This window comes from Capricornis sumatraensis, chromosome 8 (assembly GCF_032405125.1).
Source record: "Capricornis sumatraensis isolate serow.1 chromosome 8, serow.2, whole genome shotgun sequence".
NCBI classification, from domain to species: domain Eukaryota; kingdom Metazoa; phylum Chordata; class Mammalia; order Artiodactyla; family Bovidae; genus Capricornis; species Capricornis sumatraensis.
In genome coordinates this window covers 111,895,355-111,908,680 of record NC_091076.1, presented here as the reverse complement: position 1 = coordinate 111,908,680, position 13,326 = coordinate 111,895,355, and the positions used below count along the sequence as shown (strand labels likewise).

At 46.7% G+C, this 13,326-nt stretch overlaps 1 protein-coding gene across 1 annotated transcript in view; it reads left to right on the top strand.

Moving 5' to 3' along the window:
- The window catches only part of CEP112 (centrosomal protein 112), a 312,648-nt gene that overhangs the window by 75,394 nt on the left and 223,928 nt on the right, over positions 1-13,326 (top strand). Inside the window, exons 16-17 of the mRNA XM_068977099.1 lie at positions 779-838; positions 7,214-7,293. Coding sequence (XP_068833200.1) covers positions 779-838; positions 7,214-7,293 — 140 coding nt within the window. The remainder of the gene's footprint in view (positions 1-778; positions 839-7,213; positions 7,294-13,326) is intronic.

The following is a 13,326-nucleotide window of genomic DNA, read 5'->3' as shown; positions in this document are numbered from 1 at the left end:
AAAAAGCTCAGAAATGCAGGCAACCATTTCTGATTCTTTTATTGCACTTATCATTTCTCATCTTATTTATTTTAGCAAAAGTAAATGCTCATGTGATGAGTTAGGAAGAGCAGTTTTAATTTGGACAACCTACTCTTATGCGATTAGTTTGAAGAATGAACCTTGTTTAAATACACTTGTTTCAGAGTGGCCTCCTCTTTCCATTACCGCCTGCCATTCCCGGTAGTCTCTCTCTCTCCCTGTTTCTCTTCCACGCCTCTGGCTCGAGCATTGTCTGGTTTTGGCTGCGCCCGTGGGTGCAGGATCCCGGTTCCCTGACCAGAGGCGGACCCCATGCCACCTGCACGGGAAGCACGGCGTCCCAACCACCACCCAGCCAGCGAATTCCCTCTTTCCCTCCTTTCAGACCCTCTCTCTCTTCTGGTCAAAAAGTACCAAACCCTGATTTGTGATACAACACATTATTTTCACATTGATTCATCCGATCATTTTTAAGTGGTCTCCTAATTCTGAGGATCAGAAAGTGTCTCTCTCACTGTAACATAAGTGCTTTTGAGAGTAGTAACATCTTCAGTTAATGGACATTTTATGGCCTCCAACAGAAAGCTATTCATGTCTCTGTTTGTGCTTTAGAAAACTGGACAGGTAGGGCTCACTTATTGGCAAAACTCAAATAAGTTTGTCATCAAAGAGATTGACTTGTTTCATTAGATTACTAATTTTATTGACCCTAGAAGATATTTTAAGTATAATAAAGATAAATATTTATTATTCACAGGATCAAGAAAATAAGTTTCAAATGGAGAGAAGTCACTTAAAACGCACCTTTGAAAAAAAGGTAATATGTTTTGTGGGAAACTATAAGCCACTTATATAGCAAACGAGACAATTAACAGTACATGCTAATTTCTATAAAGCCGTGTGTTCTAGACTGTATTTCTAGGTTTATTTCAGTTAGCCAGTAATCAAATTTTGCTTCTTTATTTTTCATGTTTATGAACAGCTTCTTCAGTTTGATTCTTAATTACATTGACATTAAAATACCACTTCTATGTTTTATTTAATGAGTGAAGAGTATTATCATGTTCACCTCTCATAATAGCCCTTTGAAATTATATTTTGTTTTTACCAGTTTAAAAATATGATATGACTGATGGGAGTTATTTTTTTCTGTTGTATCACATGTGTAATAAAACTCTAAATAAATGATTAACCACAGAATATAAACCCATGAAAGAATTGTCACTGCAACTGATTAGTAAAAAAAGCCGATTAGCCGTTATTTCGTGTGGCTCAGAGTAGTGACTGTGTCTGCCGAGGCGTGCTGGGACCCTTGTTATCAGTGGTAACTGTATTCATGTCCACCCTGTTCACACCTTCAGTCGTAAAGGACAGAGTCTACAGGGTCTGTGACTTTGAAGCTTCTGTTTTGAATTTGTTGCTTGCCCTATAACTGTAGTTGTGATAGCAGAGATTTTGTTGCTGCTTTGTAATCATTGACAGTTCCAACATCCACCAAATTCGTCCACTTGTAGAATGGATGTGTACACACATAACGGAAAATGAGAGAAAGGTTACCCCCTCAGCTGATTAGACAGATTGTGTGGCACGAAATTCTTACAATGCCATGAAGCCACGTCTGATGTGTGTGTACCGTGCCCTCGGATGTGTGTTCAGCGCCTCCTGGAGAGCGGCCTCTCTGGGTCCTGGGTGGAGGCGGGTGAGGGGACAGGCCGCACAGCTTGCTCTCCAGGGGCCTGGGGTTTCTTGCAACGTGCATGGACCTAAGTATGTGCTCTTTAAAAGTGTAATAAGTTTTCCTATTGCTAAAAAAATTCCCCCCCTGCAGTTTTAATACAACTCAATGCAATATATTGAATATATTTCACGCCTACAAAATGATATCTGAGCAGGAGGGAGAAATACTGCTTTTCCTGAAATAAGGATTTTTTTTTTTTTGGTTTCCATGTTAAAGCTTTGCAACTTCATAAATATTAATATGTGACTTCTCCAAAGAAGACCGTGTATTATTGTCAGCCTCACTGCCCACCATCTGAGGCATCCACACCTCTGGGTATACCTGTCAGTCCCTTGTTGGTACTGTGGGTGGGTAACTGGCTCCCTATCCGTCGAGGACCCCTCCCTGGCCTCCTGCTCTGTTACCCTGCTGGCAGCCCTCCTCCTGGGAGGTGGCATCTGCACCCCTGTGGGCCCCCAGGCCCTGGTGCCCAGAGGCCACCCGGTTCACAGTGTCCGGCTGGGGGCTGGGGGACACAGAGCTGGAAGACAGTCTCCTACCGCTGTTCTTTCTGGCCGTCCGGCCACCGAGTAAACTCGGGTTTTGGACCAGCCCCCTGCCTGGTGGACACGCACAGGAAGCCGTGTTAAAGATCGAGTCCTCCCTGGCAGCCACCTCCCCATCCTAGTCTGCTTCACTTCAGGGAGCAGACCGCAGTCGCAAAGTTAGGCATCTTGGTGACCACAGGCCTTCCCTGTCTCTGAGCTATCAGGTGGCCTCACTTTTAAGTAACACTAACTAGTTCAGTTGAGTTCAGTCGATCAGTCGTGTCCAGCTCTTTGTGACACCATGAACTGCAGCACGCAGGCTTCCCTGTCCATCACCAACTCCTGGAGTTCACCCAGACTCATGTCCATCGAGTCGGTGATGCCATCCAGCCATTTCATCCTCTGTCGTCCCCTTCTCCTCCTGCCCCCAAACCCTCCCAGCATCAGGGTCTTTTCCAATGAGTGTGTATTTAAAATAACACCTTCTGTAAAGAAAAAGGAGCGTCTTTGTTCCCACAGCATACGTTCTAACAGTATTTGTATTGAAAGAAAATGTCGCTCAGCATGTTGGTTTTTGTTTTACACTTAATTCCATAATCTGCCCCTTCACATTGGCATGTTCTTCTTTCTGGATTAAACCTGTGATCTCAGTGCTTGAAGGTCCGCTGCCTCGAGCCCCCTCAGGGAATACCCCCGAGGGCTGACACCAACCGCGCCTCGCTCCGGGCTCTGTACCCCGAGAGCAGAGAGCGGGGCACAGGGCGCTTGTTAGACGGTGCTACAGGTGTGCACATTCAGTAACTGTCGCACAAACCCAAGTCCTGAGTATCTGTTCAGGAGGAGGAAATGCCACCTGAGTGACATCGTTTCCTCCTGCCGACAAAGAAGGCAGCGTGAGAGAGGCCAGCGAGCTTTGAGGGCGGAGGAGCGTCAGGCGCCCCTGGCTTAAGCCCACACGCTGTCTAACGGTCTTTTGGTCTCTGGTGGCTGTTGCCTGCTTCTAAGGTCTCTGAGCATCAAACAAAAAATAGGCAGTAAGACTAAATGTGATTGTTTGATGAAGTGTCCTAATCTGTTAAATCAGGAAGTGGTCAGACCAAATGATTTTACAAGCGAGGAAACACCTGGCTCCTACAAATACCCTACTACCTGTTTTCCAAGCAGGCATCAGAGAGTTAAAAGATGGTGCTGTTTACTGAAAGAAGTTCACGAGACAGATGTTAAGCATGTCTGTTCTAAAGTGCGCTAGAACTGAAGTGTCTGCTCGTAACTGTTGGAATGTCTGCTTCTGACCTCGACACATTGTCACTGTCACCATGAGATCTGATGGAGTTCAAAGTTGCTAGGCATGGTGTGTAGCATGTATGTAATGCTTTTAATTAGGTTAAGATAATGTAAAATTTACATAGTTTTACATAAATTGTGGAGTGTTTTCCAACAGTTATTGGCCTGATTTTCTTTAGGAGGTAAAGTGTCTTGAGTGAAGCTTTTCAAACGATGAAACTGCGCGGTGAAATGACTTACAGGAATCATGGCGCCCACGGCGCTGCGTCTGCCCCAGTGAGAGCCAGAGGGTCAGGGTGGTTGTGGTGGGGCGGCCAGGGCCCCCAGTGAACCTGCCGGGGCTCCGCGCGCTGTTCGTGCCTTGATGTCCCCGCCATGTATCTGTTCCCTTACCTGCAGCAGATCTCTTCCTTGTTTATAGGAGCGCGCCTCTTTTGATGCCTTAAATTCTTACGGTGCAAGGGAGTGAAACCTCCATGGAGTAGATGTGCAGTGATGCTTCCAGCTCCTTAAGTCGGTGTTTGCAGAACACTCCCGCGTTGGGGACTACATGCCTTATCTTGGCTGGCTGGCTTGTGTTCTCATCGTGCAAATGATTGAAGCTCGTCTCGGTGTTCACAGCGTACAGGAGGGAACGGAGCGCGAGCCGGCCGCTCCGAGGCATGCTCCCCGCGGCCAGTGGGGCCCTCGGAGGAGAGCCTGGCAGTCGCGTCGCTGCTGTCGCCCCCACTACCTAGAGCATCGGCAAAGGCCGGCAGCATGGCCCCTAGAGCCCGCGGGCACTCGTGCAAACGTGGTCAGTGGCGAGCAGACGCGCCCAGACCAGCAGGCCCTGTCCTCTGGTGGGGGCCCCGCGTTGTGCGGGGCGCTGGGCCGGGAAACGAGGGGCCGCTTCCCGCGAGCAGCCCCCGGCGCAAAAGCCTGTGCCCAGGCCGTCCGGCTCCTGCTTCCCAGGGCGCTCTTGGTTTAGCAGCGGGGAGCTGGGGCCAGGTGCCGGGGGGCGCCGCCCGTCAGGCAGTGGCAGCCGCACTCCGGGGAGGAGGCCGCTGCCGCTCGCGCGGAGACAGCGCCGACGGGGACCCGGGGACCCGGGGACTCGCGGCTCGCCGGCGCCGCGGGCCTCTCCGCGGAGGGCCCTCGGAAGAGAAGCGGCGCCCCCGGGAGACGGGTGTGGCGAGGAGCTGGGGCGATGGCGGCGCCGGCCTCCCCGCGGTCCGGGCGCCGCGCACGGCGGTCCGCGCGGGCTTTGCCGCCGGCCGAGGAGCGGCCCCTCTAGGCGCGCCTCTCGGTTCCCAGGCCGCTGGTTCGGTCTGTCTGTCTACCTTCTGTCTGTCTGTCTGCCTACCTACCTTTCCATTTCACTAAAACGCCGAGGGGAAAATGAGAGAGAATCATAATAGGAAAAAGCCAAAGAATAAGGATTTTTGAGTTAAATAGGCTTCTGTCCACACGAATAAATAGCTAAATAGAGGTGTTTTTGAGGAGTATTGCTTCAGTGTCTGAAAAAGTTTGTGACTGTGTGTGTGACTGTGATTGTGTGGTTGTGTGTGTGTGGTTGTGTGTGTGATTGTGTGGTTCTGTATGATTGTGTTGTGTATGGTTGTGTATGTGTGTGGTTGTGTGTGTGACTGGGTGTGTGATTGTGTGGTTCTGTATGATTGTGTATGGTTGTGTGTGTGGTTGTGTGTGACTGGTTGTGTATGGTTGTGTATGTGATTGTGTATGGTTGTGTGTGTGGTTGTGTGTGCGTGACTTGTGTGACTGTGTGGCTGTGTACGGTTGTGTGTGTGGCTGTGTGTGACTGGGTGTGTGATTGTGTGGTTCTGTATGGTTGTGTGTGTGTGGTTGTGTGACTGGGTGTGTGATTGTGTGGTTCTGTATGGTTGTGTGTGTGTGGTTGTGTGTGGTTGTGTGTGTGAATGGATGTGTGATTGTGGTTCTGTATGATTGTGTGTGTGGTTGTGTGTGTGTGTGACTGTGTGACCGAGTGTGTGATTGTGTGGTTCTGTATGATTGTGTGTGGTTGTGTGTGACTGGGTGTGTAACTGTGTGGTTCTGTATGATTGTGTGGGGTTGTGTGTGTGTGATTGTGTATGTGGCTGTGTGTGTGACTGTGGTTGTGTACAGTTGTGTGTGGTTGTGTGTGTGACTGTGTGGTTGTGTGGTTGTGTATGGTTGTGTGTGTGTGGTTGTGTGTGGTTGTATGTGTGACTGGGTGTGATTGTGGTTCTGTATGATTGTGTGTGGTTGTGTGTGTGTGGTTGTGTGTGTGACCGGGTGTGTGATTGTGTGGCTCTGTATGATTGTGTATGTGGTTGTGTGTGTGTGACTGTGTGTGTGACCGTGTGTGATTGTGTGGTTCTGTATGATTGTGTGTGGTTGTGTGTGTGACTGTGTGTGTGACCGAGTGTGTGACTGTGTGTGACTGTGTGTGTGGTTGTGTGTGTGACCGAGTGTGTGACTGTGTGTGGTTGTGTGTGACTGTGTGTGTGACCGAGTGTGTGATAGTGTGGTTCTGTATGATTGTGTGGTTGTGTGTGTGGTTGTGTGTGTGACTGGGTGTGACTGAGTCTGTGATTGTGTGGTTGTGTGTGGCTGTGTGTGTGACTGTGTGGTTGTGTACGGTTGTGTGTGTGGTTGTGTGTGTGACTGGGTATGTGTTGATCTCACTGCCCTCCTGTCTTTCATGCCCCCGCTTGCACATCCAGCCTCACCTGCGTGGCCGGCAGGAGAGTGCCCCGTGTCCGCACTGGCTGAGTGGCCTCCGGCTGGGCTCTGCACCCAGGCGGCCCCCGTGAGGACCCTCCAGCCTTAGCAGAGCTCCCTTCCCTATTCCAGGTCCCCGCACGGCGCCCGTGCTGGGACCCACACTAGGCGTGCACATCTGCGCGTGCTCACAAGGAGCTTCCGGTGCAGAGATGCTCAGGTGGCTGCCTCCTCCTGGCTGCCAATCACTAGGAGAGCGGTGCTCCTGGGGGGCTTCCCAGACTCAGGGGGCGGCTGTGCACATCGTTCTGGAAGCAGACGGCTAGTTCACCATAACCTGGGTGTGCTTGGGGAATGTATATGTGGGTGCTTAGTTGCTCAGTCGTGTCCGACTCTTTGTGACGCCACGGACTGTACCCCACCAGGCTCCTCTGTCCAAGGGATTCTCCAGGCAAGAATACTGCAGTGGGTAGCCATTCCCTTCTCCAGGGGATCCTCCCGACCCAGGGATTGAACCCAGGACTCCTGCCTTGCAGGCGGATGCTTTACTATCTGAGTCTCCAGGGAAGCCAGATAGAGACATTATTTTTTGTATTCTCCTGTATCTCATTAGATTACTTTCCTTTGGTTAATGTGTGGAATGTTAAAAAAATTCAGAAGTTCCCTCTTTTAATTTTTTACATATCAGCTTATTTTACAGGGATGCCACATACAGGCGCATTTAAACAACGATTAACTTTGACCAGAAAGTTATTATCAGAAGAATAGTATTAAAATAATTTTATGGTAAATGATTATGGTTAACCAAGCCTCTATCTTGAAAAATCTAAATCTAATTTTATATTAAAAATGGATTTAAGATTACTGTTTCACTGTATTTTTCCTTTGAGGAAACTTGATTTGTCTTTTAGTAAATTTCATGTCTCTGTCGTGGCAGATTCACGACTTACAGAGTGAGCTCGACAAGGAGAAAGAAGATGCTCAAAAGAAAATCCATAAATTTGAGGAAGCTTTGAAGTGAGTAAAATTGTAATATATTTAATTTAAAAAAATACCCTTATTCTAAACTGTGAGCCAAATTAAGTGACTAAAACCGAAGCATGATTATTTTTATCATAACCTTGCTGTGGTTTAGTTTGAGTCAGTTTTCCATCATGAATCTCTCTTTTCAGAATTTTATTACCAGCCAATAAATTTTTTTTAAAGGAAAAAAATCAATTCAGCTGTTTTTAAGTGATAGGAATGTAAGAAAGAGAGCTTAGTGGTTTCAGATGCTTTCCTACTCTTAAATGAAAACAGATTAAACATAACAATAACAACAATAAGATTTAGATCTTAGGACATTTAGCAATTCCTCTGTAGATTTTTTTGGAGGAGTTTGGATAATGATATGTTTCGGTTGTTCTATTTAAAAATGGACTATTATACAGGCATTGTTTAGCAAAGGCTTTGTTTTATGATACCTAAGCATACACATTAAAACATGTTTACATATATATTTGTCTTTTCCAATCATTTCCTAAGTTGATCAGGCCTTACTTATTACTGGATGATACTGTCCTGTAGTTTTTAGCTGGAAAATATTGATGTATTCAGTAAATGTTGCGTTCTCACCGTGTTTCAGACAGTGTCTATAACTCCTTCCTGTGTTGTAGTCCAGTTGGGAGGATGTTCAAGCCCTTGGGCAGGTACAGTGCAGAGCTTTGAGTGATGAGGACTTTCTTGGAAGAAAGGTCAGGAGGGCACTTGGCCCGAGAATCTGACTTAGGAAGAGAGCTTGCTCGGGCGCACTGTGTCTAGCTGACTCCCAGGGAATCAGCAAGTTCCATTTTCTGAGCTTTTCCAAATGTCAAGCAGGAATAATTTAGAGAAAGGCCAAAAAGAATGTCTAGGGGCGCAGAGAGCGGGTGTGAGGTTCTCCCTGGGGGGTCGCACGCCCCCTGCCTGGTGGTGCCGCGAGCTGAGTGCCGGGCCTCTCAGGGTGCCGGTGTCGCCAGGCGGGGGCCAGGCGGCCTCAGAGGAGAGCTGCAGCGCGCTCCGCGTTGTCGGATGACCGTGCTCGTGCGCCAGCTTGAATGCCAGCCAGCACAGCGAGGGCGTCCTGCTCGTGGACGAGATGTCCTCCCTCGACCCCTCGTTAATTCGTTGTTTTCCTCCGTAAAATGCTGAGTCACAACCTTCTCTATCGGCTCAAGGCTCCGCGGTTTCCTTTCTGTTTGCTCTGCTTCGTCTCTCCTGTGACTTCTTCACACTTTTTCTAGTAGTTTGTCGATGTGCATTCATTTTGTATCCGTAAAGAAAGAGATAATTCCTTCGATAACAGTAGATCGACCAATATTTTAGTACCTGCGGTGTCTACATTTTGTGGTGTCACGTGACAAGCAACGGGAGGCGTGGTGGCTGTAGCTCACGACGCGCCCCTGTTGTTAACAGCCTTCTAGTCTGGCGCGGCGTTCGGGGCCCATCGCGCTGCTAAGTGTCAAGCTGTTGCTGTAAGTGCCACCGTGCGATCCTTCCATCTTCACTGTGAAAAATTCCGAAGCCTCCATAGTTTCAATGTGCACCATAGCCTATCTAAGGCTTCAGAGGTGTTTACCAGAATGCGAAGTTGCGCTTGGAGCTACAGAGAGCGAGTTCAGGTTGTTGGCGCTGCTCCTCGCGGATCCGCGTCTTCCATTCCGCTTGTAGGAGCGTCTTTATTCCCACTAAGTGTCTGTGTGACCTCAGTGATCTAGCACCTGGCACAGCGGGAGTGACCTGATCTGAAGTAGGAGAGTAGTTTGTTACGGGGTCTGCATGTCAGAGCAAACAGCACTACCTGGCTGTTTCCCGGAAGGAGAATATTCTGGGGGCAACTGCTGCTGCTTTTCAGTGCAAGAATAGTGTTAGAGCCGGTGGGTCCAGAGACAGTTCCATTTTTCTAGAAGAGAGGCGTATGATACGGAAATTTGTCATGATTATTAACAGTTTTTTCCATAATAAAAATACACACAAAGGTGAAAAATCTGAGTTTTAGAATGTGGCGGCATCCATCCATCCATCCATCCTCCCTCTCACTCAGTAGGGCTGCTTGCCTCTGTGCGTGTTGAGCGTACAGAAGAGGCTGTCAGAGCTGGAGGTAGCATGGGGATCAATAGGCTCCTGGTCACACGATGCGTGGGTTCAGCTCAGTCTTGGATTCAGAGCTCGGGTGACACTTCAGCCCCCACTGCTGTGAAGAGCGACCCTGATTTGGAGTTGGCACCTACTATGAATACAGCTCCTAAAGCTAATTTAATTTACCTACTTGTCCATGTTTTTCAGAAAAGAAAGTTTAAATTTACTCTCCTACTACTGACAGCTTTTAGTCAATACATATCCTAAACATGTTTTTTGCTTTTTATTTCATTTTTGATGCAGAAAATATTTTATAGCCCCTTGTAACTAAAAAGTTTCTGAAACTATAACTGTAAATGGTATGAATTGATGTGTTCATTTTTCAAAGATAAATATTTAAACCAAATGAGAAACTAAGTAATGAATGAAAAATCACCATAGGCAACAAAATAATTTGGTGTAACTCTTCAAAAGACTAACCAAAGTATGGTTTGTTTGTTTTGGAGGAGTTAACAGCTATGAACAACACGTGTAGATATTTGTACGTTTACCAAATTTGATTTCTAAGTTTTGGGTGGTGTAGAAATAATAGAGCATTGTTCTGAGATCTTGTATAAACTGACTATTCTAAAGCAAGCCGTGAAACCTTCGGAAGCCATCTTCTTGATTGATACCTCTTTCAAAGTCCTCTGTGGCAGTAAAATGCAGAACTGCTTCAAAACAGATTTATTCTGATCTATTTCAACTTTTTTTGTGTTGTCAGTTGTAACGATAAGTATTTCTACTCTGACACTAATATATCTAAACTTTCAGATTTTTAGTACTGAAAGTGAGTAGTGGTGATTTCACCGGAATATATTACGTAGGTCTTCAGATGTTCTGGTTGTGAATGGCCCTACAGGAAGCAAGCCCTTATTCAACTAAACCGTTGTTTCCGTCCATCAGTACATCATGCAGGGGACTGCCTGTTGGTGCCGACAGAGCACCAGGGGCTTTCACAGAGACCCCGGGGGGATTGTCGGTGAGGTTTGCCTGCTTAGCTTCCCGTGAGGTATCCCGACCTTCTTTTATTTACAGTGGTGTGAAATAGATGTTTTGCCTCTTAGTGGGCAATGCATTGTTGGGATTCCTGCATTGTTTGTAAAAGTAGAAATTTTGCAATAAGGGGGAAATGCAGTGTTTCTGTCCCTATTTCAGGAGTTAGGGGAAGAATTATAGGCAACCCAGAAGCAGTCTGCTTGACCCTCTGAGTCCACGACGTCCTTGCAGAGCTCGGCCGCCCGAGGGCCCCTGCCTCATCTCGCTGCTCACCTGGCTTCCCTTTGCTGCTTCCCGTCGACTAGACGTTCAAAGTGTGCCATTCTCCTCTTTGAGGGATTTTTTTCTCTGTTCCTGTATGCAGAATGCAAATCAATGTTTTCTTCCAGAGGCTGACCCAATAGAAGGGCTTTAAAGCTACTCGGCTCTTCCTTTTGGAGAAAATCTGTCTTAGGGATTTAAATACAAAGTCTTATTTTCATCCTGGGGTTTCTATCTAGAATTTCTTTTTTTTTTAGAATGTTACTGATATTTTGTAGGGCTGATTCCACTCACATAATGGTGAAGGCAGGAAAATAAATGATTTTTTTTTTAGAGGTTACTTCAGCAAGTGAATATTTCCTGTGTTTATAATACAGAGATACAGTGAACTTATTACAAGAAACAGCAAATAAAATATCTGTATTTCTAAAACAGACTGAAATGGCTTACAGTATAAATAGAAATTAATATATAATTGAAATTAAAGTGTAATGTAACCATGTAAAGTATAATGGAGATGAAATGAAATGAACTTGTTTCTGTTTGAAATTCCAAATCCACCTTGACCGGAGCTGTTCCAGGCGGGTGGGAGGCGCGTGAGCTTCCTGTAAGAGCGTGGGCTCTGGCTCCAGCCCTTGTGGGTCCAGGCTCCAGCTCAGGTTACCAGCCTGACGCTGGGCCTGGGGCTCCACCTGTCTGCTCGGTCTTTACCTCCGTCACGTGACCCTTCCTCGTAAGGTTGTGAGGAGGCTTGGAACAGTTACTGCAGGACACCTCCAACAGTGCCTGCTGTGTGTGCCAGCTCTTACCGCTTTCTCTCTCTTTATCTTATGGAGGGACAGACAAGTTCGTCAGAAGAGGTGATCTTACCCTGGCACGTTTTTTTTTAACAGCTTTCGTTCAGTTCACTTCAATCGCTCAGTCCTGTCTGACTCTTTGCGACCCCATGAATTGCAGCACGCCAGGCCTCCTGTCCATCACCAACTCCCGGAGTTCACTCTGACTCATGTCCATTGAGTTGGCGATGCCATCCAGCCATCTCATCCTCTGTCCCCAACTTCTCCTCCTGCCCCCAATCCCTCCCACCATCAGGGTCTTTCCCAGTGAGTCAGCTCTCGGCATCAGGTGGCCAAAGTATTGGAGTTTCAGCTTCAACATCAGTCCTTCCAATGAACACCCAGGACTGATCTCCTTTAGGATGGACTGGTTGGATCTCCTTGCAGTCCAAGGGACTCCCAAGAGTCTTCTCCAGCACCACAGTTCAAAAGCATCAATTCTTCGGCGCTCAGCTTTCTTCATAGTCCAACTCTCACATCCATACATGACCACAGGAAAAACCATAGCCTTGACTAGACGGACCTTAGTCAGCAAAGTAGTATCTCTGCTTTTCAATAGCTATCTAGGTTGGTCATAACTCTCCTTCCAAGGAGTAAGCGTCTTTAAATTTCATGGCTGCAGTCACCATTTGCAGTGATTTTGGAGCCCCCCACAATGAAGTCTGACACTGTTTCCACCGTTTCCCCATCCATTTGCTATGAAGTGATAGGACCAGATGCCATGATCTTCATTTTCTGAATGCTAAGCTTTAAGTCAACCTTTTCACTCTCCTCTTTCACTTTCCTCAAGAGGCTTTTTAGTTCCTCTTCACTTTCTGCCATAATGGTGGTGTCATCTGCATATCTGAGGTTATTGATATTTCTCCTGGAAATCTTGATTCCAGCATGTGCTTCTTCCAGCCCAGCATTTCTCATGATGTACTCTGTATTATAAGTTAAATAAGCAGGGTGACAATATACAGCCTTGACACACTCCTTTTTGTATTTGGAACCAGTCTGTTGTTCCATGTCCAGTTCTAACTGTTGCTTCCTGACCTGCATATAGGTTTCTCAAGAGGCAGGTCAGGTGGTCTGGTATTCCCATCTCTTTCAGAATTTTCCACAGTTTATTGTGATCCACGCAGTCAGAGGCTTTGGCATAGTCAATAAAGCAGAAATAGATGTTTTCCTGGAACTCTCTTGCTTTTTCGATGATCCAGCAGATGTTGGCAATGTAATCTCTGGTTCCTCTGTTTTTTCTAAAACCAGCTTGAACATCTGGAAGTTCACAGTTCACATATTGCTGAAGCCTGGCTTGGAGAATTTTGAGCATTACTTTACTAGCGTGTGAAACGAGTGCAATTGTGTGGTAGTTTGAGCATTCTTTGGCATTGCCTTTCTTGGAATTGGAATGAAAACTGACCTTTTCCAGTCCTGTGGCCACTGCTGAGTTTTCCAAACTTGCTGGCATATTGAGCACAGCACCTTCACAGCATCATCTTTCAGGATCTGATATAGCTCAACTGGAATTCCATCAGCTCCACTAGCTTTGTTCATAGTGATGCTTTTTAAGGCCCACTTGACTTCACATTCCAGGATGTCTGGCTCTAGGTGAGTGATCACACCGTTGTGATTATCCGGGTCGTGAAGATCTTTTTTGTATGTTCTTCCGTGTATTGTTGCCACCTCTTCTTAATATCTTCTGCTTCTGTTAGGTCCATACCATTTCTGTCCTTTATTGAGCCATCTTTGCATGAAATGTTCCCTTGGTATCTCTAATTTTCTTGAAGAGATCTCTAGTCTTTCCCATTCTGTTATTTTCCTCTATTTCTTTGCATTG